This window comes from Apus apus, chromosome 2 (assembly GCF_020740795.1).
Source record: "Apus apus isolate bApuApu2 chromosome 2, bApuApu2.pri.cur, whole genome shotgun sequence".
In the NCBI taxonomy this organism is placed as follows: domain Eukaryota; kingdom Metazoa; phylum Chordata; class Aves; order Apodiformes; family Apodidae; genus Apus; species Apus apus.
This window is the reverse complement of record NC_067283.1, coordinates 154,903,767-154,931,522: the sequence shown is the minus strand read 5'-3', so window position 1 is coordinate 154,931,522 and position 27,756 is coordinate 154,903,767. Positions and strand designations below refer to the sequence as shown.

The window sequence follows — 27,756 nt, the reverse complement described above, 5'->3', positions numbered from 1 at the left end:
GAAGTTAAAAATAGGAGCAACTGGAAGGTAAACACTAGTGCATGTCTTCATTAGTAGCTGGGTCTGTAAGGGTCAGTTCTTGGTTCAGTGCTGTTGAATATTTGCATGAACAACCCAGATGACCCAGAAAATCCTTTTGGAGGCTGCAGACCATGTAAGGACTGATGTGGTCAAAAAAAGCCAAAGAAGCGTTTGATTTCTCAGCGTGGCGTGTTGTTAGCACAGAGAAGTTGCTCGTGTGCAGTGTGAAGCCAAGCAGCCACAGCCCAACCAGAAATGATCCCAGTGCATTCAAGAATCAGGAAAGGCATCTGAGTTTGGAGTGTGCGAGGTCTGTGTGCAGAGCTGCAGGCTCTGTTCTGGAGAGCTGTGACCCAAAATGTGCCCAGGGAGGTTGGGTTCTGCATAAAGAGCTGTGACAGAAAAGGCACGAGTGTCCTGTGCAGCAGCAAGGAGGTAAGGCAGTCATCTTCTCTCTGCACCCCTCCTTCACAGGGTGCCACTGTCCTGTTGGGTTCAATTCCACTTGAAGATGAGGAAACAGTGGAGAGAGTTCAAAAAAGAGACAGAAAATTGATCCAGATGCTAGAAAACCAGACAAAAGCTTTCTGTTGAAAGGCATGTCTGACAGTTCCTGGCATGTGGGGGATTTTTCAGTCGCCCACCTGAAGGCCCAGTGCCTGGAAGTGAAAGTCAGACAAATCCAGCTTTAACATAAGTGTCAATCTTCTGACAGAGAAGGCAATTAAGCATCTGAGCAGCTTGCCCGGGGGAGGTGAGGGACTCAGACACCATGGGAATCTTTCAGGAAGAAGATGAGTTGTCTTTCGTAAATGCATGGTGCAACCCAGCTTCTGGGAAGAAAACAAATCACATCAAGATTTGACTTGGACAGGAGGTCAGACAAGCTCAGAGGGCACCTCATGGCTGTAAAGAGAGTGCAAACAGCTGTAAAAATGCTGTTTGGTACATGGGGCTATTGAGTGCCAGGTTGTTGTCTCTCCAGTTGCTGTGTGTGTCCTCTCCAGAAGTGTCCAGCTTGGACCAAACGTTGCTCACATCCCTGGATAGAAAAACCAGCCCCCCTGTGCATCCCATCTCAATTGGCACAGCTGCCAAGAACCACAGGGCTCTCTGGATCCCAGGGGATAAAACAACGTGAGGTTCTGATAAGGAATTGCTGCTTGGAGGGAGTAAATTGAGATAATTAGGAACAGCTCAGGTGATATTTTTTTGCAGAATTAAGTATACTTCATTTTTGGTTTTCTTCTAGGAAAAAATCACTCTGTGTTGAAGCTTTGCCCAGGACCTAGGATCTGGGTTCTTATTGCTCATGTGTACCCAGGAATAGCTGCTCACCTTTATGGTCAGAAATATTTTTACCCCATAGGCAGGTGCCTATGGTTATTTAGGTGACTACATGTTTATTTAAAGACATCCCTCTCCTTCTCACTGTCCATTTCCACAGTGGTGAAGTAAGAGGTACTCTTCTTTTTTTCTTTTTCTTTTGAATCTCTACAGGTGATTCAGGACTCTGGCTCTTTTTATAGAGGGCCTGTCCTTTAATTAAGGAATGTCTTAAATCAAATCTCCCATGGGAAAGCTGTTCAGAGGCTGTGGCTGCTGCAGCTGCTGGTTATCAGAGCTCATTCACTGCTTGGCCAGAGAAAGCTGAAATACCACTGGATCATTTGAGCCAATGATGTTTATTGCCTTTCTGATCTAATTCCCAGTGCTGTAATGGAAGATATTACAGAATACAGTTGGCTGGCTTGTTAATTCCTCTTTGTACTCACTTGGAGCTCTTTTACCATTGCCAGTGCTAAATCTGTAGGTATTTAAATGATTATCGGTGAGGAGAGATGCCCTGGTGTTTATGGTAAATGGGCTCATGCTAATCAGTGCAGAACAGATTTAGAAGGTGCCTTAGGATGCTTAATTTACTGCCTCAGTACCAGCTTCAGAAAAAAAAGGATCGAGATAGTGAAAGAGAAAAGGAGAGAAAAGGAGAAAGGGGAAGGGAACACTCAGCACAAAAGCTTTGGTGCCCAGGGGTGGTTTGCAGCGGCTGGGAACATGGTAGACATGTGCAGCCAGGCGTGCTGCTGTGCTCCTCTCCCTCAGCTTGTCTTCTGCCCTGATGCTCTCAGATGGCTCAATGTGGCTGGCAGCTCCTCAGCAGCTCGGGAGGATCAGGGCAGCTGAGCACCTTCCTCCCTCCCCCATCTGTCAAGCCCCCCAAAATCCCTTGTGACGAGGAGGGCAGCATAAGAACCCAATCCTGGAGGGTGAGGGGTGGCAGGCAGCCAGCAGGCAGGGATGTGGCAGCAGCAGCAGCACTGTGCCTGCCCTCAGGTCTGTGCTGCACATGAACAGAAATATCCTTCCTGCCCCTCCAGCAGGCAATGTCTGCAATGCATGAGCCCAACCCCACCTGAACATGAAGCATCGGTCAGTTTGGGGTACCAAAATACTTGCATCACCAACTCAAAGCCCATCTTATTGCACCCAGTGGACTTTGTTATTTCCCCAGAAGACCAGGGATCTGCAGCCACAGGGATCAGCAGGAAAGCCTGGTGATTTCCCAGCTGCTCAGCCCCTCTTACCTCTGAAGGGAGAGGATGTTGCCCACGTTCCGGTACAGGACAGTCCCCACCACGAAGACAGAGGAGTCATCCGTTGCTGCAGGACACCAAAGGAAAGGGAACAAAACAACAGCACTGAGACAATCAGAATGTCAGCTGTCCCCATGGGACATTCAGGTGCATATTAGACATCTCATGGAGGAGTTTCTGTTGGGGCATGGCCAATACTAGCATCTCCAAAGTGGAATGTGGTGCCTGCTGTCACTATGCCAGGTCTCCATCAGCCTCGAGGAAGAACTCAGCACCTTTGGGGTGACTCAGTGTCCCAGGCATCTGCTCTCACCTGAGACTCCTTCATCCTAAATGACCAGCTTAGTGCTCTCTCATTCATAAATCCCATTAATAGTTCCAACAGCACCTCAGTGGGCAAATCTGCAGGGTGGAAAGGTCTCTTGCAGACACCCATAAGGGTTTGGATCTGTCTGTAGCTATAGAGCCATCACGGATAAGAGCTGTGCTTGGGCTGACAAGGGCTGCTGAGAAGGGGAGCTGTCCCACTGTGCTTGGTCTGACCCTCCAACTCAGGCAGTGCCTTAGGAGGCTATGTGGGCTATGGTCCTAGATGAGCCTCTGAATCATGTGTGTGACCTCTGGGCACATCACTTGACCTCCTTTCTACTCTGCTTTTCAGTGTCCAGCTGCAAAAAGCAAGTACTTCCCCCTGAAGGAGCACAAGGAGCAGAGGCAAACCAGTGGCTGAATTTTCAGGGGGAGAAAAATCAAGTGTCTGGGCAAAAAATATAGATGAGGAAGTCTGGGGAAGTACCTTGAGGTGGGGCTACTCTGATGTCTCGTACTGATACTGAACTTACAGTGCACTCACTCCATCAGAGCAGTGTAGACACAACTCTGCATATCTACCTTTCTCTTTGTCAAACTGGGCTCAAGTGGGATAGGCTGGTGAAAACATAGCTAGGGGAGACTGACAGACAGGTTTGCAGAGCAGTTGTGTATCCTTTGCTTCTTTAGGAAAGCTGGCACTGTCTTTTGGCCTTTCCCATGAATCCCTGTGCAAACAAGGATTCTGCTGCCTTCAAAGAGAGTTTTCCCTCTTGGTGCTCAGATAGTGCAGTAAGGAATTTACAGAAGATATATGTGCTCCTATGGGACTGTGAGCAAGGAAAACTCTAGACCCCACAGACTATGTTATCACAACACCCTCCCAGGAAGACAAAGGGTCTTGGTGGTGATAGAGGTGGCAGCGTGTTTCTTTTGGTCTGGGATAGTTCTGTAGTAATGCAGCTGCCCATCAGTCCTGGTGTAAAAAGAAAGAAATCCTCTGACATGCTGCTCAGCTGAAAACATTACAGTTTTGGTCACATAACACCTCTCCAGCACTCACCAGCAATATTTGCACAGCCCAAGGCCCAAAAGGCCCAGCACCCAGCTATACAAATTCATGCTGGCCTTCCTAAATCAATTGTGAGATGTCAGTTCTCAGCAGTGAAGGACCTGGTTTGGTTCTCATCCAGCTGCCTGTCTCCACCACTTGGATCAGGATAGCTGTCCCTGTTCCCTGTGGCTAGGGAAAAGCAAGGAACAAAACTGGTAGAGGTGCATCTGCACAGTTAATCACTGAGTAAGCCCTCCAAAAGATACCACTGGTGTGGGGTGCTGAACAAGGCAGAGGCAGTACAGCCCAGTGTGGAACTGGTCACCATGGAGAGGCAAGGACAGGTGGGAAACTGGTTCTTTGGGGTAGACATGACCACAGTGACTACTGCTTGGGGCCCTGTAGGAAAACAGCACAATGTGGAAGCAGATGAGACCCCCAGGACAGCCTTTAGTCCCAGATCAGGATCAGCTCTGTCTGTGTCTGGTACCACCAGTTTGTTCAGCAAGTGTTTAAAGGTTTCCAAAGGTGAAGGCTCCACAGCCTCCTCAAACAAGTTGTAATCACCCTTCCAACATACTCCAGCTTCTCCCAGGAAGACAATGCTGTCCTCAAGGCATGGCAAAACACAAGGAGCATTGGAAATTGTTCTTTCTCTGCCAGTGACTCACTGTTTATCCTTGGGGGTGGCACTTAAGTGTTCTTGGCCTTAGATTCCCCAACTAGAAATGATGGCTGAGTTGTTTTCATCCCCAGTAGGAAGTCCATGACAAGAGGTCCTGGTATGACAAGAAGAGGCCAAAGGTCTTCTGACAGCAATAACTCACAATCTCTGGCCTCTGTCCCAAGGAAGAACAGCACAGCCTGATGCAGCAGCCAGCAGTTTGCTCTCCCAAAGCCACTTAGCACCAGTGTATCCACAAGGAAAAGCCACCACCTGTCCTTGAACTTTTGCAAGGAGTTTAGGTTTGACTCTTGCTCAAGACACATCAGAAAGCCTTATTTGCACTCAGCAATTCTTTTGTTTATAGAGGTTTTGTGAGCAAATTAAGCTGAGCTGGAAGGAGAATGTGAAGACCAGCCAAAGGGAAGGAACATCTCTCAGGAAATGAAGAAGAAATGTTCTTCTGGAGTGCCCTGGTTGTGTTGCCTACCTGTCAGCCCTGAAGACAGGATGTTCTTGGAGACAGTGACCTTGTCCTCTGAGTTCTTGGCCCAGTCCACCATGCCCCTCCAACCTTTCATGGGGAAGGTGATGTCAGTTGCTGCACTAGCAGGCAGTTTGTGAATGCCCAGGACTAGAGGAAAAAATAAAGAACTAACTCAATAAATGAACAAATAAACCCAGTAAGCAAAACCAGCCTCAGTAAATTCCCAAGTGCTGAAAAACTCAGTGGAGATAATAGTGAGAAGTCAGATAATAGAATGAATAGGGCTGGATCTTGAGAGCTATAGCAGTGATGCTGTCTTATAGCAGCTTTCCAGTGCTTGAAGGGGGCCTACAAGGACTCTGGGGAGGGACTATTAATAAGGGCATGTAGTGATAGCACAAGGGGTGATGGCTTTAACTGGCAGAGGGGAGATTTAGGTTAGACATTAGGGAGAAATTATTTTCTATGAGGGTGGTGAGACACTGGCACAGGTTGCCCAGGGAAGATATGGTTGCCCCATCCCTGGAAGTGTTGAAGACCAGGTTGGATGGAGCTTAGAACAGCTTGGTCTAGTAGGAGGGGTCCCTGCATCTGGCAGGGGTTTGGAACTAGATGATCTTTAAGATCCCTCCCAACCCAAACCATTCCGTGATTCTGTGCTCTTAATGTGATGTCTATGCATGACGGAAGATCACAGTAACTGTGAGGGCTCATACGTCTGTTAGTTGAAAAGAACTTGCCTGCACTAAAGCTGGCAGATGAGAGGTCAGTCTACTCAAGTGTCCTGTTTCCAGGAGTGGCTGTAGCAGCTGCTTAGAGAAGTGTGAGAAAGAACAGAGCAAGACGTCTCTTGGTCTGTCCTCCCAGCTTCCAGCACCAGCAGGGCTTCCTCAGCTAATGGCTGTATCCAGACCATCAACTTTAACAGCCACCAATGGACCTCTCATTTGTCCATGTCCCTAATCCCATCATGAACCCATCTGTGCTTTTTGGCTTCTGCAACATCCTCTGGCAACAAGTTCCATGCTGTGCGTGTGCCTAGAGCATAAATCAAATCCTACCTGCTGTTTGCTTGCTGCCTGATCACTTCATAGGCTGCTGTGCAGCTCTTGTGTTAAAAAAAAATAATAATAAAAGGAAGCATCTAATTCTGCCCACTTTGTCATCTGTTCTCCCTTCAAGGTTCTATAGATCTCTCTCACATCTCTCCATGAACATCTCTTCTTCACGCTGAAGTCCTAACTTGGAGAGAAGCCACCTCATATTTATGAACGTCCTTGTCTTTCCGCAGACATTTTAATGTCCCGCCACCTGCTGTCTTCCCTCCTTCCCACCCCACAGCCCAGGCAATACATATTGCACAGTAATTACAGCTTTCTGAGGCCTCTACCCAACATGGGGTGTGCAAATCAGCTCACCCAGATTGTCCGTCACTTGGTAGGAATCCCGGAAATCTTTCATGCGAAAACCGATGACATCAATGAAATCCTCCACCAGCCTGAACAACTCCTTGGCATTTGGCCCTATCTGCAGAGAGAGAGAGAATTCTTAGTAGCACAGATACTAAAGAGCACAGTATGAGTTCTTCTAAAGGCAAAGGTTTCTGTCCTCACACATGCATTGGAAGAAGATGGTGGATATAATGGAATACCATGGATCTGTGAAGATGAAGACTGAGAACTCCTAACAAGAATCTTAGAAAAATAAAAAGAAAGGTGCAAAAAAATAAGATGGTTTTCAGACTGACTAAACCTAGGGCAGAGAGCAATATCACAAAGCAAAGGGAAATTTGTGGGACTCTCTGGAGTAGAGGGTAATATATCCATCCTTCTTCCTTCCCTAGGATAACCTCTGCCACCAATAACCCCTTCTGAAGCAGATGAAATACTGCTGATGTTCATGATGGTGCTGTTTCCACAGTTAAAGCAAGAAGAGAAACACATTAGGACATATTATGGTTTCAAGTATCTCCACTTTCTTTCCAAGCCCGCTGACTGGAGTATTTGGCCCAATGTAGCTGTGATCAAGCCAGAGGCATTTGCAATCACACATCCAGAGACATCATGCCAGATAGTGAAGATGTGTTCACATTGATGTGTTGAAATTTTGCTTTTTGTCAAATTCTGAGAGTCTTTGCCAAGCCTTAGACTTCCTTGACTCTCAGGTGTTGTGATACTTGTTCTGAGAAACATATCTGGGCTATTTCTGTAGGTATTTATATGTTACCTACTGAGAGGGAGCCCACAAAACATTACCTCCCCATCATTAATTTGGCTGTCACTCCACTGGAAGCAACCATGCCAAAGGACCTTCCCAGTCTAATGTCAAATCTCAGGCACCAGATCCCAACCCAGGCACATAATCCCATCCAGAAAAACATCATGGTCTGGTTTTGTGCTTTCCTGTTTTGCTGGCAGGATCTCACTCTCCAAATAACCAATTTTCTTATTCTTTGCTAGAAGCTGTCCTGGAATTTCTGTCTCTTTTTTCTTTCCTGATGTTTCCCCAAAGATCAGGATATTTGCAATAATTCTTCTTAACCTACATTTTACCAGGCTGACACACGGCTGTTAAACAATAACTAGTTTTCCAATGACAAGTTTTGTAAGAGATAATCCATCTGAAATGAGCTGTGCTGACTACCTGTCTTTTCCTCAAAGTACATTTCCCTAAGGGGGGTTAGCAAACACCGACCAAGGTTGAAGAAAGGCAGTTCAGCCCTTTACATCACTTCTGGTTGATTTCCACCATTTTTCAGGCATTTTTCATTCCTCATCACTGTTCAGACATCCTGAGGTGGCTGAGCAGAGCTGAAGGGACACCTAGGGACATGGAGGACAAGAGAATGGGATGGAGGCAGAAGGAAGGCTGAGCTGGTGAGTGAATGTGCAAGGAGGGCAGGGATGGCCATGTGTGTGAGTGTCTATCTGAAGGAAACTTGGTGAGATTAAAACCGTATCAGGATAGGGTCAAAAATTCCTTCCAGTGCAGCAAGTGAGGAGAAGTGAGTGACAAAGCTGTTTATAACAGTATAACTTTATATTCCATTACAGATGGAAATCACAAGGTCAAACTAACCCCAGGCTACATTGGCCATTGTCTTTGAAGCTTTCATCCTATAATGGTCAACAAACTTGAAACTGAGTATTTGGTCACAAACTCCCAGATTCACAGAACATTTGAGTTTGGAAAGGACCTTGGAGGTCATCTGGTCCAATCTGCCTGTTCAAGCAGGGCCATCTAGAGCTAGTTGCCAAAGACCATGTCCAGATGGTCCTTTAACTCATCCAGAGTTTCCCATTTACTTACGCAATGGGAAACTACAAGATCTCAGGGAGAAAAGGGGAGAAGAAAATGTTCACAAAGCTGCTTAGCTCCTGGTGGAAATTCTGTTGCATGAAGACACTGTATTCAGGTCCCTGTTTCATGTTAAGAGTTTTTCCCAGAAGATTTCCCTAGTTGGTGTGAATATAACTGGACTCTGGGGTTGCTTCTCATGTTGGGTGGTATTTTTCTTGATTGTTTGGTATTTCCAGACCTCTCCAAGGAATTCTGTAGCAGCAACAGGTGATTAAAAAGGAACTGCTATATTCTGATTCACACCTCTGAGTACTTTCCACAGGACTGATCTCTCACAAAAGCTGAGTTATACTCCTTTTCTAGGTTATTTTTCCAGTTGAGATGAAGTTGGGCTGAGGTTTTGAACATGGAAGGAATGACCATCAACATGAGCCTCTACAAGAGAGCTTCTGGTCTGAGGAAGAACTATTTCACTCTGATGAGGTCCCCAAATGCTGCTGTGAGATGACAGCATTGAGCAGCCCAAGGGCTCACCAAAAGAATGGGAAAGGGACAAGGAACAGGTCTCACAGAAATTCAGAGAGTAATAAATGGGGCAGAAAAGGCAAGGGGCAAATAAGACAGAGATAAAAGCCAAACTTCTCCCCCTGATGTGCAAAGTTTTAGCCACAGAATTATCCAGCAGAATCTCCAGTATTGAGAGGAGACAAACTGAGTAAAATATAACTGAACTCTCGCTCAGCTCATGCTGAGCAGAACCTGCAGCTCAGCCAAGCAGAGCCCACTGCTGAAGTATGAAAATCCTGCCTGTCCTGTATCTATTTAACAAGGAACTCAAATCCATGTAATCCAACTTCTGGCAAGAAGAGAAGAGGGTAGTCATGGCAATCCAGGAGAGTTATCAACTCCAAGCCCAGCCTGGCCTTTGAGAGCTGTCCAAAATTTGGTGTTCACCCCCATATTTTTTTTTATGTTCCTCGTGCTGAGACTTTGGCTTAGTGCTGAGATCCTGTGGCTCACTGAGTTACCTCATAAATATGGTTCAGCCTAGTAAGAAGCTCACCCACACGACCAGTTGCATGGATCAGATGACTAGCAGTCAACTCTGAAGCTGACCACAGCTGGTGGTGTCTGGATTGTTTGTCTGTTTCATCATAAGGGTTTATCCAAGCAGAACACCATTGGCAGATGGAGATATGTTGAGGTCTGATTGAAACAGATACATGTAGCACACAATGTATCATGGGCAAGAAGAGCTGGAAGGTCATGTAGACACTTGGAAATTCCCCTCGTCATGGCTTGACCTATGCTGAAAGCCTGTCTTATTTCAGGGAAGGTGCTGAAGGTGCATACCAGCTGTGCTTCCTCCCATTTGTCCCGGTTTTCCTCAGATAAAAGATTGCTGATGATCTGGACAAAGTTCTGGAGATGGAAGACAAGAAGAGAAAGAACAATGTGGTTAGTCAGAAGTAGCACAGGCTAGGAAGGACACAGTGATGCATGGGGAACATGTGACAGTCAACCACTCTCCAAGAGGGATCTGATGGTCCCATTCCTAAAGAGTCCCACAGTATTTCCCAGGTCCCTGTCCCCAAGGATGTTTACAGCAAAACAGGTTGTTGTAAGGCTTTTCCAAAGGCTTTCACTTTGAGTGCTGTATCTGATGAGGCATTGAACTGGGAATATGTCTTGTATCCATTATTAAATGTTTTTAAGAGCAGATTTGGTAGATGTCTGTCAGAAACTGGTTAAAACCAGATAATCTGGCCTCATATAAATCCCTTCCTATCCTATTTTCTACTATTTCTCTTATCTTGAGCATTGGAAAAACTTATGATCCTCTTTGGTCTGCAACCAGGCATGAGAATCAGTGATGGATCAAGCAGGTGCTACGTGTGATGCACTATGAAAAAGGAGATATGTCAAGACAATTGATTTTTTCCTTCAGTTTTACCACCCATAGCAGATCCTGTAGGATCAGTTTAATGTTTCAAGTCATGGGGTGATGATCTATCCCAAGGGTATATCTTGTAACCACTCTTCATCAAATGCTGAAAGTAAAACCCTGGGATGAGAAGCTACCAAGACATTTTCCCACATCAACATCCAAGTAGCCAATACCACAAGATCATCTTACCTCCACTCATTAGACTCCAATCCCTTCCAAATAATGTTCTCATATTAATTAGACTCCATAGTGAAGTGCTATCAGATTGGAATAGTTCAGAGTGACTTTGGTTTTCAAGTTCTTACTTTATAAACCAGGGAAAATGACCTTCAGTGGAGAGTTTAAGACACAAAGACAATTCATTGGGTAGAAAATACTCTGACTTCTCATCAGCATTGTATCAGCTACAGAGGTGGTACTCAAACCCCGAGCCTTGTGCATGCACACACACCTGTAACCTAGCCTTGGTCTACAGGATATGCATCTCAGCTCACCTGCACATCCCCAGCAGTCGGGCTATGATAAGCCCTACGGAAGATCTCTGTCATGTTCCTGAGTACATCGATGGTGGACAGCAAGTCCCCACTGTAGCTGGTCCCATCCTGAGAGATTTCCACAAGGTTTTGGAGCACTTCTGACAGCCCATCTCCCAACAACCCACGCTGAGCTTTGGAAAGATGTTCCCTGGTCTGAGAAACAGAAAGAAACATGACCAACATTTGAAGGACAAAGATTAGATTAATTTGACAATCTTTGCTGGCCCAAGGAGCCTGTGGTATTTTAAAATGGTAGGAGAGCAAAAGTGGAATTTTCTGCATGCTCACAAAAGAAAGACAGGCTGAAGAAGTTGGAGCTATTCAGCTTGGAGAAGACAAGGCTTCGGGGACACCTTTTAGCCACCTTCCAGTATCTGAAGGGGCTACTGGAAAGCTAGGGAGGGGCTTTTCACCAGAGACGGCAGTGATAGGACAAGGGGTAATGGTTTTAAACTGAAAGAGGGGAGATTTAGGTTAGACATCAGGAAGAAATTCTTCACCATAAGGGTAGGAAGGCACTAGAACAGGTGTCCCAGGGAGGTTGTGGAAGCCCCTTCTTTAAGGTGTTTAAGGCCAGGCTGGATGAGGTTTTGTCTAGTGTGAGGTGTCCCTGCTCCTAGCAGGGGAGTTATAACCTGATGGTCTTTCAGGTCCCTTCCAACCTTAACCATTCTATGATTCTATGAAAGGTGGTGTGTAGGTTCACAAGACTTTATTCTACCACAGATGCTACTCTGTTCATAACCCAAGCCCAGCTAACAAAAGAGTTTTGCCCCCAAACCTTGTTTCCTATAACTAATTTGAAACTATCTGAGAAGGAACTGTACTTTGTCCTCAACAGGAGAGGGCAGATTCTCATAAAGGCAATGTTGTTTTAAGGCAAACCACAGGAGACCAGTGGAAATTCATCACAATAATTAATTTAAAACTTCCAAAAAATAAGTGGCTTATTGAAAAGTGATATGGTCACAGCAATTGTTCCCGATAATGTGATATAAAAGACCTTTTAGGACCTGGATTCTGTCAAGCCAGATAATAAAAGACCCAGTGAGGAACCATCTCTTGTCCATGGAGTGAGTGCCCATGCATCACAAGTCAAACAGACAAAAACAGCAAGAGGAAATCAAGGCAGAGCTAGCATCTCCCTTTCACATGGAACTGCAACAATGTAAGAAGTATTTGATGGGATCTCAGACCTGCTGAGCTGAGAAGTTGATCTGCCTTACCATCATCTGTATGTTCCTGTAATCAATAGAAACACACTTGATGTATGTTGGCGGCTCCCAGTAAGCTATCCCTTCTTCATCTAAAATGCATCTTCGAAGGATCAACCCTGGAAAGGGAAATAAATGAATATGGGAGTGAGGACAGCGAGATAAAAAGCCAAACACCTCCATAGAGGTCAGCCAGAACTGGTCAATGCATCCATGTGGACACGCCTACCAGCACAAAGGGCAGCATGGGCATCTGCAGATGCCTGAACAACACGTGCAAGCATGTAGGAGAGATATTTGTTTCCTTCTCCTGCATTTTCTTATTCAGGACCAGGACAGTAAAAGGAACCAGGAATGTAAACATAACCTAACAAACTGGACATGAGTAGTCATGGTGAAAGAAGGCTTCTTCTGCCCTGGAGGACAGCCTTCTTCCTGGCTTGGTAAGTCCCACGAGCCTCCCCAGGTGGCATGGTCTGGTACTTGCAACTAAACCAGCCACCGCAGCTTGTGCTGCCTACACAGTCTCAAGAAGAGTAAATATTCAACAGCACCATCTTTTCATCAGCTGAAAAACTCTGAAAGCTGCTTGCATTCCTCCCCCAGCCTTCCCTTAGCTTCAGCCTACAGTGAGTTTTGCAGTGGTGATCACAAGCCTTTACGTTGCAGAAGAACAGATATATCAGTGAGGAAGAAAAGGGAGATGCTGCCATTTCAAGAGTGTCTGAGGAGCAGACGTTGCTGAGTCCACAATCTCATTGTTACTTGTAAATGATTCGGTGACCTTGCTATGGATACAGCTCTTCTAGGTTAGCATCTGGGATGACACTGACTGTCACAGGCTGTGTGAGTCAAAGCTGCAAAGTTTGTCTGTATCTGACAGTCTCACTCAAACGATAGAAACCCTTTACATTCATTACTGATGCTGTTGCATCTATTTCTGTTCCTGCATAGGAGTAAGAAACACCCAGCTAAGGACAAGCTCCACCACCAACATGTCTCCTGGAGCTTTCTCTCTGCTACTTTCCATTCCTTGAGGAATACGTGGCCACAGTCACAACAGAAAAGATTTGGGTGCCCATGTCTTACCACTGATCATAATCACACCATCAGCTTCAGCACCTAAAGATACATTTAGGGAGGTGCTATGGTTTCTAAGAAGGAGAGGAAAGCACCCAAGTTTTGTTGGACAATAGAATTCAGATTTCCTTCTTTCAGAGACTTCCATTTTTTATGGATAGTGGAGACAAATATATCACCCAAGTCTGGAGGACTCTAATAAAGTCCCACCTGCTTTTGCAGAGCTATTTGTAGATAATGGGGAAAACATACCACAGTAACACTTAGTTGCAAAGCTGTCCAGGACTAGGCAGCAGGTGGATAGATGACCACCTCACATGCTCCAGGATGAACCAAGAAGTTGGTGTTAAAAAGTGAAGGACCACAGAAACCCAGAGGGAGTTTATTTAGGTCTTAGTGAAGGAAGGGCAATCTATGTTCTTGTCCTCTCCTTCCACAACCAGGTTCTCCTCATCTAGAAGGCAAAGGATGAAGGATAACCTGAAGGTGGGCCAGCTCCCCAGCCAAGGCGTGCAATCATCCTTACCGGTGGCATTGCGAGGACACCGGACAGCTGCAGCATCTCCAGCGGGTGTCTCTTTCCAAACCACAGGGCCAAGACTTTCCTCATCACAGATTTCATGAGGCTCTGTGAAGAAGGAAAAACTCCATTGATAAAGCCTCCTCCTCAGCAGCAACATGGAAAAGGGAATGGGAACAGGAAACAAGGGAGCATGATCTGGAGGGAACAGAGCACTGTGATGTGAGCCAGGAGGCCTGGAGCTGAACTCCCTGCTCTGTAGCTGCTTGGTGCATGGACCCTGACAAAGCCTCTTAACCTCTCTGCCTATCTGAAAATTGGGCATCCATCCATCCCAAGGATTAGCTCACTAATTTACATGCAACAGCCTGGGAAAGTCAACTAACACGCTTGTCTTGCCTTGTGTCAACTATTTCCAAGAAAGCTGTTGTTGCTATATCCTACTAAAGAGTCTTCTGTTCTTGTTTAGTGGACAGATGTCCACCATTTATTAGAAAACTCATGGCTCCAGATTCTACTCCTTCCGTCCTTCAGGGTCACCACCTCAAGGGTTAGAAGTGGCTAGAATGCTGCTCAGCATAAATAAGTTGGAGTAAGCATGAAGGAAAGGACAATAAATACAAGAAAAACCAAGATGAACATATCCCTCGAGTGGACTCAGTTGTGGTCCTCTGTCTGGTGCCATCTTATATGATGACACAGGCGGCACAGCTCCAACAGGATGGATTTGCCTCAGCAGCTCATTTTCAAGCATGGCTGTAGAGTCCAGGAGACTGCAAAAATATGTTTTGAGCCAAAACAGAAAAAAAGCTCTTCTGAAGGAAGTTTTCAGATGCTTCTGTCTGTGAGTGGAGCTGAGTTGGCCCCCAAGCAAGTGGGACCTAGGAAAAAAACATTGACCACAGGAGAGCTTTGTGCTAAGAAACTCATTACTTTCAGCATGTAGAATGAAAGGAGCCAGAGGATGGTGTTAAAGCTGTTTATCACTGCTGAGGGTGGGGAGAAGAAAAAATTATATATAATGATTTTCGATTAAAGCTTGCATTTATTGTGATGTAAAACTACTAATAAAAAGGAAGCTGGCTGCATGTGTGAAACTGGCCAGGAAAGGGAGCTGCAAAGACAAAGTCAACCAACCATGGAGCTTGACAGTTGCCTGCTGAGCTTCCTTCCCATGCAGGAAAGTGCTGCCCATACCAGGGTCCAGTGGTGCCAGTAGAGGCATGCCAAGTTTGTAGGGAAAATGTACATCTGTCATTAAAAAAATAAAATAAAAATGGGAGGCCTTGAGTTCTCCCAGCTCTCCTAAGAGAGCTGTGGGGCTGTAATGACCCTGAAGGCTTCCTCCTACAAGGGATTGTGCAATGGATCTGCTTACATGGACCATTTCAGGATCTGCGTCAAGGAGCAAATACCCAGCAACAAACATATGCTGCTGCTGCTCTGGAACTACCCAGGGTACCAACCTGGCTGTGGGGAAGACTCAAGCCTAAAATTATGGTCATGGCAAGTCTTACTTCTTTGGAGGATTCATCCAAGACCCAATAAGCTGCCCACTCATCACTGCTCCTTGAGTCAAGGTCCAAGGCCGTGTGGCTCCAGCCTTAGATGTAGTTCAAAGACAGATTCTTCCCCAGTAGACACTGATAATGAACAACTTACACTCTAGTTGGAAACAGATGTTCCTTCCACTGTTTTAAAGTTCCCTTTTGAGTCATCACTACTGCAATGAAATCCTAGAGGTCCCAGAAGGACCCTTCCTGTGCTCTCCACATATGCAGAAATAGTCCCTGTGCCAACAACTTTAAAAGGCAGAATATGGGTGGAAAAGAAGTTTTATTTCCTACCTGTTGACACAGAGTGATTATGCAACCCAGTTGTGACTTGCACATGGTCAGGCAGAGGACTTGTGGCAGAGTGAGGAACTGAATGCAACACTCCTGCCTCGTTGACCAGGGCTTTGACCACAGTCACAGATTCTACACAACAAACTGTGGTTCAAAGGTAGGTTTGGGGCATTGGGTGGGAAGCTTCTAGCACCCTCAGTTACAAAACAACAGAGCACATCAAAAAGCAGAGAGGGAACATGCTCACATCTGACCTCCCCTTTCTCCTTCTCTGATCAGTCAAAACTTCCTGGTCTCATCACCCTTGTAGCTTCCCTGGGGACTGCTGAGGGATGCTGTGGATCACAGATGCTCTTTAGAAATGCACTAATTGCCTGGTGTTGTCTTGCCAGTGAGTGCAGAAGCAATTCCCAGGCCAGGAAAGAATAATTCCATCCTCTTTTTTTTTTTTTTGATAACAAAATCCTTTTTGCCAGAGTAACCTATTTACACTGGGAGATTTTAATAACTAACCCAATTAAACTCAATTCTTCTGTTCAAATCACACCGGCATTTGATACTTTATTAAAAACAAATTCAATGGGTTTATTTTTAGCCTCTGATGACTCCCCACTTTTTCTTTCCCTCACAAATTAACAACTGCAATGAGACCCTTCTGATTTTGAGCCCTAGCAGAACTCAGTCCCTGAGACATGCCTTTTCCTTTTGAGCACTGTGCAGGCATCAGCCCCTGCAGAAAGTGAAGAAAAGATAGGGCTTGTTCTGCCAGAGCCCCAGCTGGCACACACTGAAGCTGAAATAAATCTGCATCACTCTGTAGACACCATCAGACAACCTGGTGCTCAGATTTTCTGTGGGGAAAGGAGAGTTTTGTGGCTCAGTTAGAAAAGACTCTCACAAGCCACTGCTAATTGAGAGGCACAGCTTGCAGGGGGAGGTGATGTCTTTTATTAAAGCATAGCTGGAAAGAGTGAATGTGCTGTCTTGAGCACACAGCATTTTTCTCTGTTATCTTCAAGCTGAATGAGCTGAAACTTCCATGCTGAAGTGCTTTGACTTTTATCTTTGTCTTCAGCAGTTCACGAGGGAGTTTGAGTCAGTTGTCCTCAACATGGCAGATACATCCCGAGAAGCATCTGCACCAAAACTGCTCCCTCTGGGTGGGGTTCCAGCCTTTCTTTTAGGGTGATGCCTGTTTTCATTAGGACAGCCAGGATGATAACATGAGAGTCTCTCTTGTTTCTCCCTGATGTTGTGACAATTAATTACCTTTTAGTTCAAAATAGGGGGCCCATTATGGCCAGTGAAGTCTGATTCCCAACATTACATAGATCATTGACTCTCCACCAGTGATTTTACCAGGTGCTTCAACTGAGAACGAAAACAAAATTGGTGCAGAGACCTTTTTTCTGGCCTCTTTATAAGGTGTGGGACAGACAGAAGCATTCCCACTTACAACTCTTTGCTCCTACTTATCTTTTACATTAAACCCCAGGTTTTCACCTGTTCATGCCCTTGCTCACTTGCCCTTTTTCTCAAATGGATTCTGTTCCCACGGCTGTAGCTGAAGGAGGATGAAATTGGGAGGCTATGACAGATACAGATGCATCTGTCTTTTTGAAAAATTAAGTGGTGTACAGGTGTCCCAGAGGCTAGGTAAAGGGTAGGAAGTTACTGCAGCATGCTCAGTGCTCAACTGCTTCATGAACTCAAGACTCTGGTATCAATTTTTGCTGTCAAACAGTGTGTCTTTTCTTATTATGTCTCTATGGCAATGAAAAAAATAAAAACATTAAGGCTGAACTGGTGGGATTTACCAAACATTAATTGAAATCAGAAAGGTTACACTGGTTTGGGCAAGAATTAAAGAAAGTCCTTGATACATCTTGCACGGGCTATTGGCAGGATCCAACTATATCACAACTCCTTGTTACATTCATCTCTCTAACACAGGACTCTCTTTCCAAAATCCCTGTCCCTTCCATGCAAAGGAAAGTGTGGGGGTTCTGGGGTACATACCAGGACACTTTCTGTCATTGCATTGCTTATACTCTTCCTTGGGACCTTGGCAAGTCTCTCCACCAAAGAAGGGCCCATAACACACACGGTCACGTCTCTGAGTCCCACCTCCACACGTTGCGGTGCAGCTGCCCCACACTCCCCAGGCCTGCCACTTCCCATCCACTGGAGACAAAAAGAGAGAAACAGCCTTTACATCCCAAACACAATCAGCAACAGAAGGAGGGAAGGTCCCAAGGTAAGCATTGGAACATTCAGTGGGTAGAGCATTGGTGGGAAGGAGGGTCTCCAGCCTTAAGTCTTTGATTCTCAACAGACATGAAATCAACGTGTGCTCTTTCCCATTGCTCCAGACTTTTAATAGCTGAAGTGTCTTCTTGTGTTTCTCCTCAGTCTCTCCAACCCCTGCAAAAACAATCCTTTCTCTTTCCTTGGGCTCACATGTGGGGCTGTACTCATAAACACTCCTCAGATGGGTAGGGATTCAACCTGCCTGGAAGCCACAACTTCCAGACAGATTCCATAGCTTGTGTTTGGTTGGGATGTACAATGTATATGTGAAATCAGACCTTTCCAGTGAAGGTCTGGCTCAGGGGTTTAGAGAGACCAGCAGAGCCCTTGGGCGAGAAGCTATGAAGAAACATCAAATGAACCTCCCTCCAGCTGTTACCACTACATTGTTTCAGTACCTTGGAAAGAGACTTGGGACAGTTGTCTCATTCCTATTGTATTGTCTCCCACCACCTCTACAGATGGAAATGCTACTTTTACAATATTAACAATGGCATCTATAAAAATGTTACTTCTTTTACATTAACAATGGCATATAGCAAAACACTATAGAAGTGTTAATTAGCCCTCACAACAAGCCTGCAAGGTAGGGAAAAATTGTCCTCTGCTGCATCACAGATGAGAAATAACTCAGTGACAGAACAAGGACCCAAGTCTGCTGACTAGTATTTGGTTTTAAATGAGGATTTAACTCATCATCTTGGGTCAAATAACTTATTTTGGAGGGTAGGGGGTCCTTCTCTTCCCCAAGACGTAGAAGAAAATTATCACAGAAGAGGAAGAGCACCAGCCTCTGGTACTTTCTTTGGTAACACTGAATGCAGTGGAATACATGACCAACACTGCTCTGAGAGCTAACTCCGCAATCAGTGTGAACAAGTTGTCTAATAAAAACTGAAGCTCTTTTTGTCTGTGTAAGTTACCAAGAAGGAGTGAGATACCTAAAGACCAAAACCATATAGAAAAGCCCAATAACTGTTGAATACTGCTTATGTTCTGCTGCAGATGGTGGTGCTACCAGAGAGGACAGGAATCCCCTGAAGAAACAGGTGTACCAGGCTGAGGAGCTATTGGCTTTTGCTTATTGACTGGAGAGAACAATACTTCCTTGTCTGAGCAAGGTATGAGAAGTGCCTCAAAGAGCTGAGCTGTTTCTGGCTGTTTCTGCTTTCTTGTAAAGGGGTAAAATACCCTCTCCATTTCAGGGGTCCACTCCTTCTCAGTCTTATGATCTAACAGGGATGGAGCATTCAGAGAGAGACAAGGAATGGGCCAGGAGAAGCAGGACAAGAGAAATTAGTTGCTGATCAGTCTTGAAGGCTTCTAGATGTTCAGACTTTGTTTCTAGGTGAGAATATTCTCCAAATCAGCTGATCCAATTAGTCCCTTTGCAATGACTACCCCCAAGACTTCTGCAAACTGTACCTGCAACTTTGTGATGTTGGTGTTGGTCTGAGAAACACAGACTACTGGGGTAAAGTGTACTCTGATGTTTCTTTCAATTTTCTTTACTTCTCCTTAATGAAATGGGTCTCATTATTATTATTATTATTATTATTATTATTATTATTATTATTATTATTATTATACACAGCAAGCTGAGAAAAGTAAGTGACAAGCCTTAGACAGGCATGAACCAAGGTTTCATTGTACCTGACCTTATCATAGAAAAGGTTTAAAGTTGTGATACAATAGTGGTTGCTTCCCAGTTTGCTTCAACTACAACTACAAGTGGTGAATTGCTAGCAGAAGAGGAAAAAAAAACAAAAAAGAGGAGGAAAGTTGAAGCACTGTGGAAGCATGGAAAGGTTTTCTGTGATATTTTGCTTGATTTTTTAAAATACATGCTAGAAAACAGTATCTAAGGTTAGAAAGATGAATTCCAGTGGGTAATCACTCACCTCTCTGGGGTTTCTGGGAGCAAGACCCCAGCTTGTCAGCTATGGAATTTGGCTTGTATGGTATAATCTACAACCTCTTTATTATTGCATTACTGGTGAAAACTCTTCCCCATAGAAAATGGGAGGGGGTTTTACAGAAAGCTGACTGGGACTGCAGAGAAGGGTGACCCAAGAGAAAGAAAAAGTAATTTGTCACTGACCTGGGCATTGGCGTAGGAAGCAGTCCCTGGTCTCCACCCAGTGTCCCTGGCATTCTGCTCCCCCATAGGAGGGTCCGTTGCACTCCCTTGTCCTCTGTTGGGTTCCGTTGGAGCAGGAGGCAGAGCAGGAGCTCCAGCTCGACCATTCATTCCAGTTGCCATCCACTGAGTGGCCCAAAGAGAGATAACAGAACGGAATGTGAAAATCGCTCCCTCTGGAAGGAGGCTTGTGCAAGAATCTCTGGCCTTTGCCTACAAGTGACCAAGGCAGGGGATGATAGAATCATGGACCATAAGAGAGGGAAAGGGCCATCAAGGATAAGTTCAGACAACTGTGGCAATGACAATTTGTTGGGATCCTCTGCAACATCCAGCTGGTGCATTATGACTCAGCAGGATGCAAGTCTAATGAAATTTCAGTTTTTATGTCCATACTTTATGTAACACCATAAAAGTTGAAACTGTTGATATTACACATTCCAACATAAAAGTTAACACTATTAATATTGCTGATTACAATGTAACATCAAAGCAGAGAGTATGGATCATGTTTTTACCAAAAACTTTGAAGAAATCAATATATTAACACGACATTTCGTCTTCTGGGCAATCAACACTTTTTGAGGGAATCCATTTTTCACCAAAGCAGTGCACAGGGCTACAGGGAAGGAACTTTCTCAAGCACCCAAGGGCTCTGCTTATCATTAAAGCACAGACAGAAACTTGAATCACAATATTATTCACAGGAATTCACACTGCTAGCAGGGAAATGCTTGGAGCAAAGGTGTTCTCCAACAGAAGACCACGAGCAGAGTGCTCATGTGTGGTCAATGTACTATTACAGTTGAATTAACATTGACAGACTTGATATGTCTCTACACAGCAGTGTCTTTGATAATTAAATAGGGAGGGACAAGAGAGGTTATGATAAGGATGAGGCTGGAGAGAAACATGAACATATCTTATTAGCCTGGTACAATGTGAGACATTCCCAAGCATGGCAGTTACACCCTAATTGGTCCCTGATTAACAGATCCATTGCCCAGCCTGCTGTTCCTGGAGCACTTTTTTCTCATTAACAGTGGTCATCATGTTCTGTTTAACTCTTGCTAGCTGCTAGCTCTCACTTATAACAACCTGAATCCCTGAAAAGTCTGAATTCTGGCTCAAATCACATTGCTGTAGATTGCAGCTCATTTTCTTTGCCTTTGTTTGCCAGTCCAAGGAAAATATATGCAACCTGCTCCACCGTGTAATCTGTGAGGGCTGAAACAGCCTCAAATAATCCCCGCTGCAGTTGTGCAGTTGAGCAGCTTTTTGTTTGCAAGAGTGTAAAAAAATATCACCAACATCCCAATGAGCAACTGTTAACTCAGAGGGGGTCATGTGAGCTCAGAAGGAATGAAAAATCATTCAGGCATAAAGGTACTTCCAAAAGGTGCTTGTTTTTAACAATCCAAGCTTGATATTTTCATCATGCATAAATTGAAGGCACTAGGTTGATGCTTATTAATCCCAAGAAGAGGAAACACAAGAAGTGGTGACTGACAGGTGATTCATCTTTGGAAATTCTCAGAAACCCCACAAAGTAGATTCTACCAGGTATAAATTAGTGTGGCTTTTCTGGCTGGCACCATGAACTGATGGTGCCTGCCCCTCATCAACATTCCCTTATGATGGAAAAATGAGGCTGCATCTACCAAAGTAAATGTTGCATTTATCAAAAAAAGTTGCATTTACCAAAAAAAGTGGGATTCACCAACCCCTGCCTGGTGTTGTGGCAGTGGTGGTTGGAAGCTTATCACAGCTGTGGGTGTTTAGAGGTGGGAAAATTCGAGAGCCATATCCACAAATTGCTCGTTCAGTGGGGGACAGGGAACAGGTAAATTACCTTTGAGATGAAAGATTACTTATTAATGGCCCGTCATTTCCAAGATGTTCGAAAACTGGAGAAACAGAGGTGGCTGTGTTGCACCCCCAGCCACACATGCTGATGTAAAGGTGTCTCTTGGGGAAGACACTGAGTGTTTTCCATCACAGCTGGAGCAAAGTCTGCTCAAGGCCACTGACCCAGAGCTGCACGAGTCTATAAAAAATGTTCATTAGAGTCTGGTTGGTGCAGTCTACACAGAGACTGGCATTGTCTTCCCACTTCTTTCTCTCTGCAAGGGACAAGGGGCTCAGCTGGTGCTATCTGCTGCTCCAGAGGAAGAAAAGCTCCATTGTTCCCGCAGCAGAGCTTTGTTATCTGCTGTAGTAATAAATCCTCAGAGCAGGGCAGCAATAAGTGATATGACTGTCTGGCATGTCGAGTGCTGAGCAGTGCCCGTTGTTGTGCTTCAATGAGTCCCCCAACACCACACTTATTTGGCACTACAAAGCCACTGATTGCTTTCGTGGCATTAATTAGAGCTGAAGTCTTGCAGTTGGGCTGCCTATCTTTTCCACCACTTTTTTTCTGTTCGGGGCAGTGTATCCGTATATTTATTTGTGTTTGAATTAATTATGGATCAATGTGAACTCAGGGAATGGTTTATTGCCCAAGCAATGTCACGTCTGGCTTCTTCAATTTGTCTTTTTAGGACCGAGTCAATTTGGTGTCTATGTTCTTATTCTGAATAGTCTTCTGGACTGCAGCCAGAAATCCAAGGGTAATCATTTGGGGTGAAAACTGGGTGGGAAATTCCAGAAGGCTTCTCATAAATGTTTGCACAAAGTTCTCATCAAATCCACGATCCTTCTCCTCCTTTGGGGACCTAATAATATTTCACAATGATTCTCATTAAACTGGAAAAATGTCAGTTGACGTTACCCTGGAGGAGGTGGTAGAGGTAGGGGGCGGAGTGTTAGGGACCTCCCTCATGTTCAGATCATGTTCTTTAGGACACCCTGAGTTAAATTAATGGCGACCCTGTGATAAACATAGAACCTGACTGCTTCAAGGGAAGGAAGCCACACGAGCTTGAATGGACTTCCAGGGTTAAAGACCATTACATCTTAAGGTTTCGTTCTAGTGTTTCAAAGCAAAATTTGGGGAGAGACATCTGGAACTGAAATCCAGGAGCAAGGAAAAGGTACTTAGAAATGTTAAACTATGTCATGGAAAGCTCTGAGGAGTCTCTTAATCCATCTCACTACCCAAAGCAGGGTCAGGTACAGAGAAAACCTGCACAGTTGGTCAATTAATGTGCATATATTGCTAGCAAGCAAAACTATTAATTGATTCCAGCACAATAACAAGCCCCGTCAGGCAAAATAGCTTTAAACTATTCATTGGAGATAACAGTGGGAAGCTTGAAATGGCCTTGAAAATAGTAGTGACAGCTGAGCCAGTCCAGATCCATCCATATTATGTGTCCAATGAAAGTTGTTACATGGAGCAAATCTGAACCTAAAACAATTGTTATCTGAATAATCCCAGAGAGCACCTTTAGGTTGCTTCTTCAGTGTGTCCTTTCCTTATGGAAGATAATCTTCAAGAGAGCACAGACTGTGTGCTGGTGCAGCTAAGGCAGCTACAAAGCCACTGGACGAGCCTTGTGTGGGTATCTTCAGAGACAGGTTGACCTGCAGGAGGGAAAGCTTTGAATCTCTAACTGCCTTACCTGGGCAAAGTGCAATGTTGCAGAACTTTGTTTGCTTCTCTGGTCCCTCACAGGGGTTCCCACCAAATTGTGGGGGCTTGCATGTGCGGGTCCGATCCCTGTACCCTCTCCCACAGGTGGAAGAGCACAAGCTCCACGGAGACCACTCATCCCAAGTGCCATGCACTGCAATCAAAGCAAAAGTAGTAAGTTTCCTTTCTGAAGAAGGTAACGAGAGCACAGAGCACAGCAGTTTCCTAATCAGAATGAGCAGCATGTGAGAAGTCAGTGTGGGAAGGCCAAGAACAAACCAACCCAAAATGTGTAAGAGGAACATAATGTACTTTTTTAATGCTTGGTCTTGACAACAAGTGTCTGTTGCTTTCCAGTCTATTTGAAATAAATCACAACACATTTCAATTGGCCCTAATTTTTCAAATTTTTGAGCCAAAAAGGAGTTTTGTTGGGTTTTTTTTCTTTTTTTATGCAAAAGATGCAATTACCTACAGAAGAACAAAAATACCCACCACATTTTAGAAAGCAACATGGCCATCATTTGATCACTTCTTACCCTATTTCCCTCCCTCAATGTGTTTTCTTATTGAATTGTCAAAGTCAACAGGGTTTTCAAGTTCTCAGAAAAGCTGTAGTCTGGCTACCAATTCCCATCATACTTCAGTGACACCACAGGGGCAAAGCTAATGGGACTTGGAAGAACAAAATGGGATGGGCACAGTGCTCCAGTTGTGCCATCACTGGTAACTCCTGGAATTAGACATCTAAAGCCTTCTAATCCATATTAATCTAATCTTCTCCGATCTAATCTAATCTAGTCTAGCCAGGTTATTTATGGGAGGTTAGGGACTGTAATCTCTAGAGACCAAATGTTACAAGAATGTACTGATCTCTCTTAAGGGACTTCATCCTTTCCAGCTTTACCAGAGAAGTTAATGCAAAATCAATAACACTTCAGAAAAAAATATAAATGCAGGTACTTTTCCAGTCCTTCTTTGATTGCTGACAGTGACTGATCCACCAGTATCAGGAAAGGGTGTTCAAACCTAACATTTTGCAGTTGTCACCAGGAATCTTGCATGATAAGAGATAAGTAGAAGAGGAAATGTAGGAAAGAAGATGGGGAAACAGCTTGGTGCTTTCAGCATTGTGAGATTAGTTCTTAGCAATGATGTTGCTGATTTGGAGTCATGAATAACACACTTGGTTTAATACTGTAATTCTTCAGAATAGTGTCTGAACTCCCTAGGCTGTACTTTTTCATCAAAATTGTGGAAGAATGAATATGAAAACAGACACAATGACTGGCTCAATTCATAAACATATCAGCAGTCTTGAGTTTTTCATGCTGAATTTCATTAGTGTGCCCAGTGTTGGCATCTGAGCCACTGCAAATTTCATCTGGTTCTTCTCTTCCCTAGTCTACCCCCATGCTTTAAAACACCCCAAAGGGCACTTGTCTTTCAGGTGTACTGTGCTCATTGCCTTTAGATAGCAATGGATTGTCCGTATCATGCAAAACAAGAACCCATCTAATGGGGCTTGGTCTAGCAAGGGGCTGTCTATGAGGCTTAAAGGTAGAAAAAAAGAAGGAAGAAGAAACAAAAAACCATCTCCCTCCAGGAGATAACACAATGGAGATATCATAGGTAAGCAGTCCTCAGTGTATCTCCCTCTCCCTCTTGCCCACATGTACATGGAGCACTCAGCCCACCTGGGCACACGGCAGAGTTGTTGCACTGTCTCTGCTCCCGGAGAGGGCCACTGCACTGAGTGCTGTAGGAAGATGACACACAGAACCTGGTCCTGGTCTGCCAGCCCTCCCCACAGGTGGTCGAACACACACTCCACGGGGACCACTCCTCTGCTGCAGGGTCACCTGTTGGGGTTGGAGCAGAAAGTGAGGACATGGCATCCTTGATCCCTGCATCTCCTGGGCAGTGCTTTCCAAGTTGCACTTCACCTGCTGCTGGTGATCCGTGAAGCTGTGCAATATGTCCCATGTGTGGTGTGACAGCAAGGATGCAAGGTGAGAAAATGTGAGGGTTGACAATGGATTAAATGTTTTTTTGGGTTACTGCATAGAGCTGTAATTCACACACTAAAAATAGAGAAGGACACCGTGGGAACATCAGGGCACTGAACAGGACAGGCTCCACCACTGATGACGAGGTGGTGTAGTGACTGCAGAACCATGTGAGAAAAACAGTACTAATTAAGGAACAGTGATTAGACAGATACAGTAGATGTGTCTTAAACTGAGCAGTCATAAAGTTTGAACTCCTTTCCCTGCCTTCTCACAGTCCCTACCAATGCAGATTGGCAGAGAAGGAGCAGATAAAATAGAAGATGACAGGGCCTGAGAAGGAATCCCACTGAGCTTTCTCTGAACACCTCCTTCATGTGTGCAGATCTGCTTCGAGAAGGCAGCACAGAACAAGGAATGCTGTTTCTAGGCATCACACTTTCCTTAATAGCTATTTACCTGATGGGGCAATATTGAAAGGCAACTACAAGCAACACATCAAACAAGAGACAGAGTTGGAAAGGAATGAGATATATTCCCTTTGTCGTTAATATCTCTGCAGATTGATGGTCATGCCAGGGGTGTTTAAACCAGGCTGCAGAGTCCAGGTATGTCACCAGAAATGTGACACGGGCAGGGAAAGGTCAGTTTTCCACTAGTTTTCATAGTCATTACTCTACTCTTGAAAAAAACCCTTCTCCCCAGATGAAAACAAAAGTTGGCTCTGCCTCTTTGGATTAAGCTCTGCATTGTTTAGGTTTTCAGATTTTTAATGAGTCACTAATAACTACACATGATAAACCTAGAACATAACATTTAGTGTATATAATACACAGGCATGAGGCAGAAATATACACCAGGAGACCTCTGATGATGAATGGAGGGACATACCCTTCTAGTAACAAGTTCTTCAGTGTATCAGACTTCACCACGTCACACCCTAACTAGGTCAATCTGGCAGACTAGGGTGATATAAGAAGGATCACGGCACTGGGTGCAGCAGGTAAGCACAACTTCAGGGGTTGTACACCATGACACAGCCTGAGCTGCACCCAGCACTTGGGTGTATTTTCCCACATCATCACCCCATTCCCAAAGAAAACTGAACAGGTGATGCTGTGTTGGATCAACCAGCTGCAACATGGAGCATGATAGAGGCTCTGACCGCAGGCTGCTACAGCTTAAGATCTCAGCCTCCTCGTAGGGCAGTGAGGGTTATAAGCCAGTTGTGTGAAAGTCAGTGTCAGTACAGGAACTGTCATGGGGACTGTAAGTTTGGAGACCACCAAGCTCCCCAAAGCTGCCTAAAGCTGTGAACGTCCGGCTTTTTACTCAAGGTGTTATATATATTTATTAGTGTCTTAAGGGGACTTTTCTCCTTTCAATAAAATTTTATGCAGCATTTTACAAGTGTTTGTGGCTCTCATCAATCTGCTTATTGGGGGTTTTGGTAGTGATCTATGTTATTCCTTATATGTCACACTTTTCTGCACATCTTTTTGATCTCTCCAGTCAATTCAGGCAGCTGGTAGTTAAAAATATACCCACTAATTGGAGATGAGTGAATCAGTACGTGCAGACCTGTTGAAGGGGGAAAGTGTTGAGGAAGGACTTTCCTTGATGTAAAATGGAAAGGTTTTTATTCCTTCACTTACTGGAGAAAGAGGTGGAGGTAAGGATTAGTCTTTCTCCACCTCATCTATGCCTTTACATGAGATGTAACTGCTCTTGTTCATTAAGCCAAAGTTGCTAAATATTGTTTCCCTTTGCTTTTGTGTTTTGTTTCATTAATCTACCCAGGTGCTTCCAGTTTGATAAACATTACGGATGGTTGGTCTTCCTCTGGATTGTGTAGGAGATGGTGTGTATTTTGAGGCTTTGGAGCTTCAAGAAAACATCACTCCCATATCCTGGTTTTCAAGTATTATTTCTGCTGATATCCAGAGATCTGCATTTCCATGATGATTTTACAACCTTTTTGGTAAGAAACATAACTAGCTCTGTCAGACAGTCCTGTGGTGCTGTAGCAGGACGCCCCATCTCTCAACATGCCTGCCTCAGTTTCCCTCTATGATTCAATTATTTTGGCTCTCAATTTTACAGGCCCAGACCTGGAGTGAAAAGATTCCCATGGGAAAGCAAAGGG

At 44.7% G+C, this 27,756-nt stretch overlaps 1 protein-coding gene across 10 annotated transcripts in view; it reads right to left on the bottom strand.

The window, feature by feature from the left end:
- Positions 1-27,756, bottom strand: part of ADGRB1 (adhesion G protein-coupled receptor B1) — a 286,572-nt gene that overhangs the window by 122,536 nt on the left and 136,280 nt on the right. For 8 of the 10 annotated variants that reach the window (XM_051612439.1, XM_051612442.1, XM_051612443.1 and 5 more), the window contains 11 exons: positions 25,299-25,463; positions 23,591-23,755; positions 19,986-20,150; positions 17,594-17,758; positions 13,734-13,835; positions 12,140-12,246; positions 10,872-11,066; positions 9,783-9,851; positions 6,548-6,656; positions 5,133-5,276; positions 2,607-2,682 (listed from right to left, as the gene is read on the bottom strand). In XM_051612439.1, the coding sequence (XP_051468399.1) occupies positions 2,607-2,682; positions 5,133-5,276; positions 6,548-6,656; positions 9,783-9,851; positions 10,872-11,066; positions 12,140-12,246; positions 13,734-13,835; positions 17,594-17,758; positions 19,986-20,150; positions 23,591-23,755; positions 25,299-25,463 (1,462 nt within the window). The remainder of the gene's footprint in view (positions 1-2,606; positions 2,683-5,132; positions 5,277-6,547; positions 6,657-9,782; positions 9,852-10,871; positions 11,067-12,139; positions 12,247-13,733; positions 13,836-17,593; positions 17,759-19,985; positions 20,151-23,590; positions 23,756-25,298; positions 25,464-27,756) is intronic. The other 2 variants (XM_051612447.1, XM_051612448.1) reach the window with 1 other exon arrangement.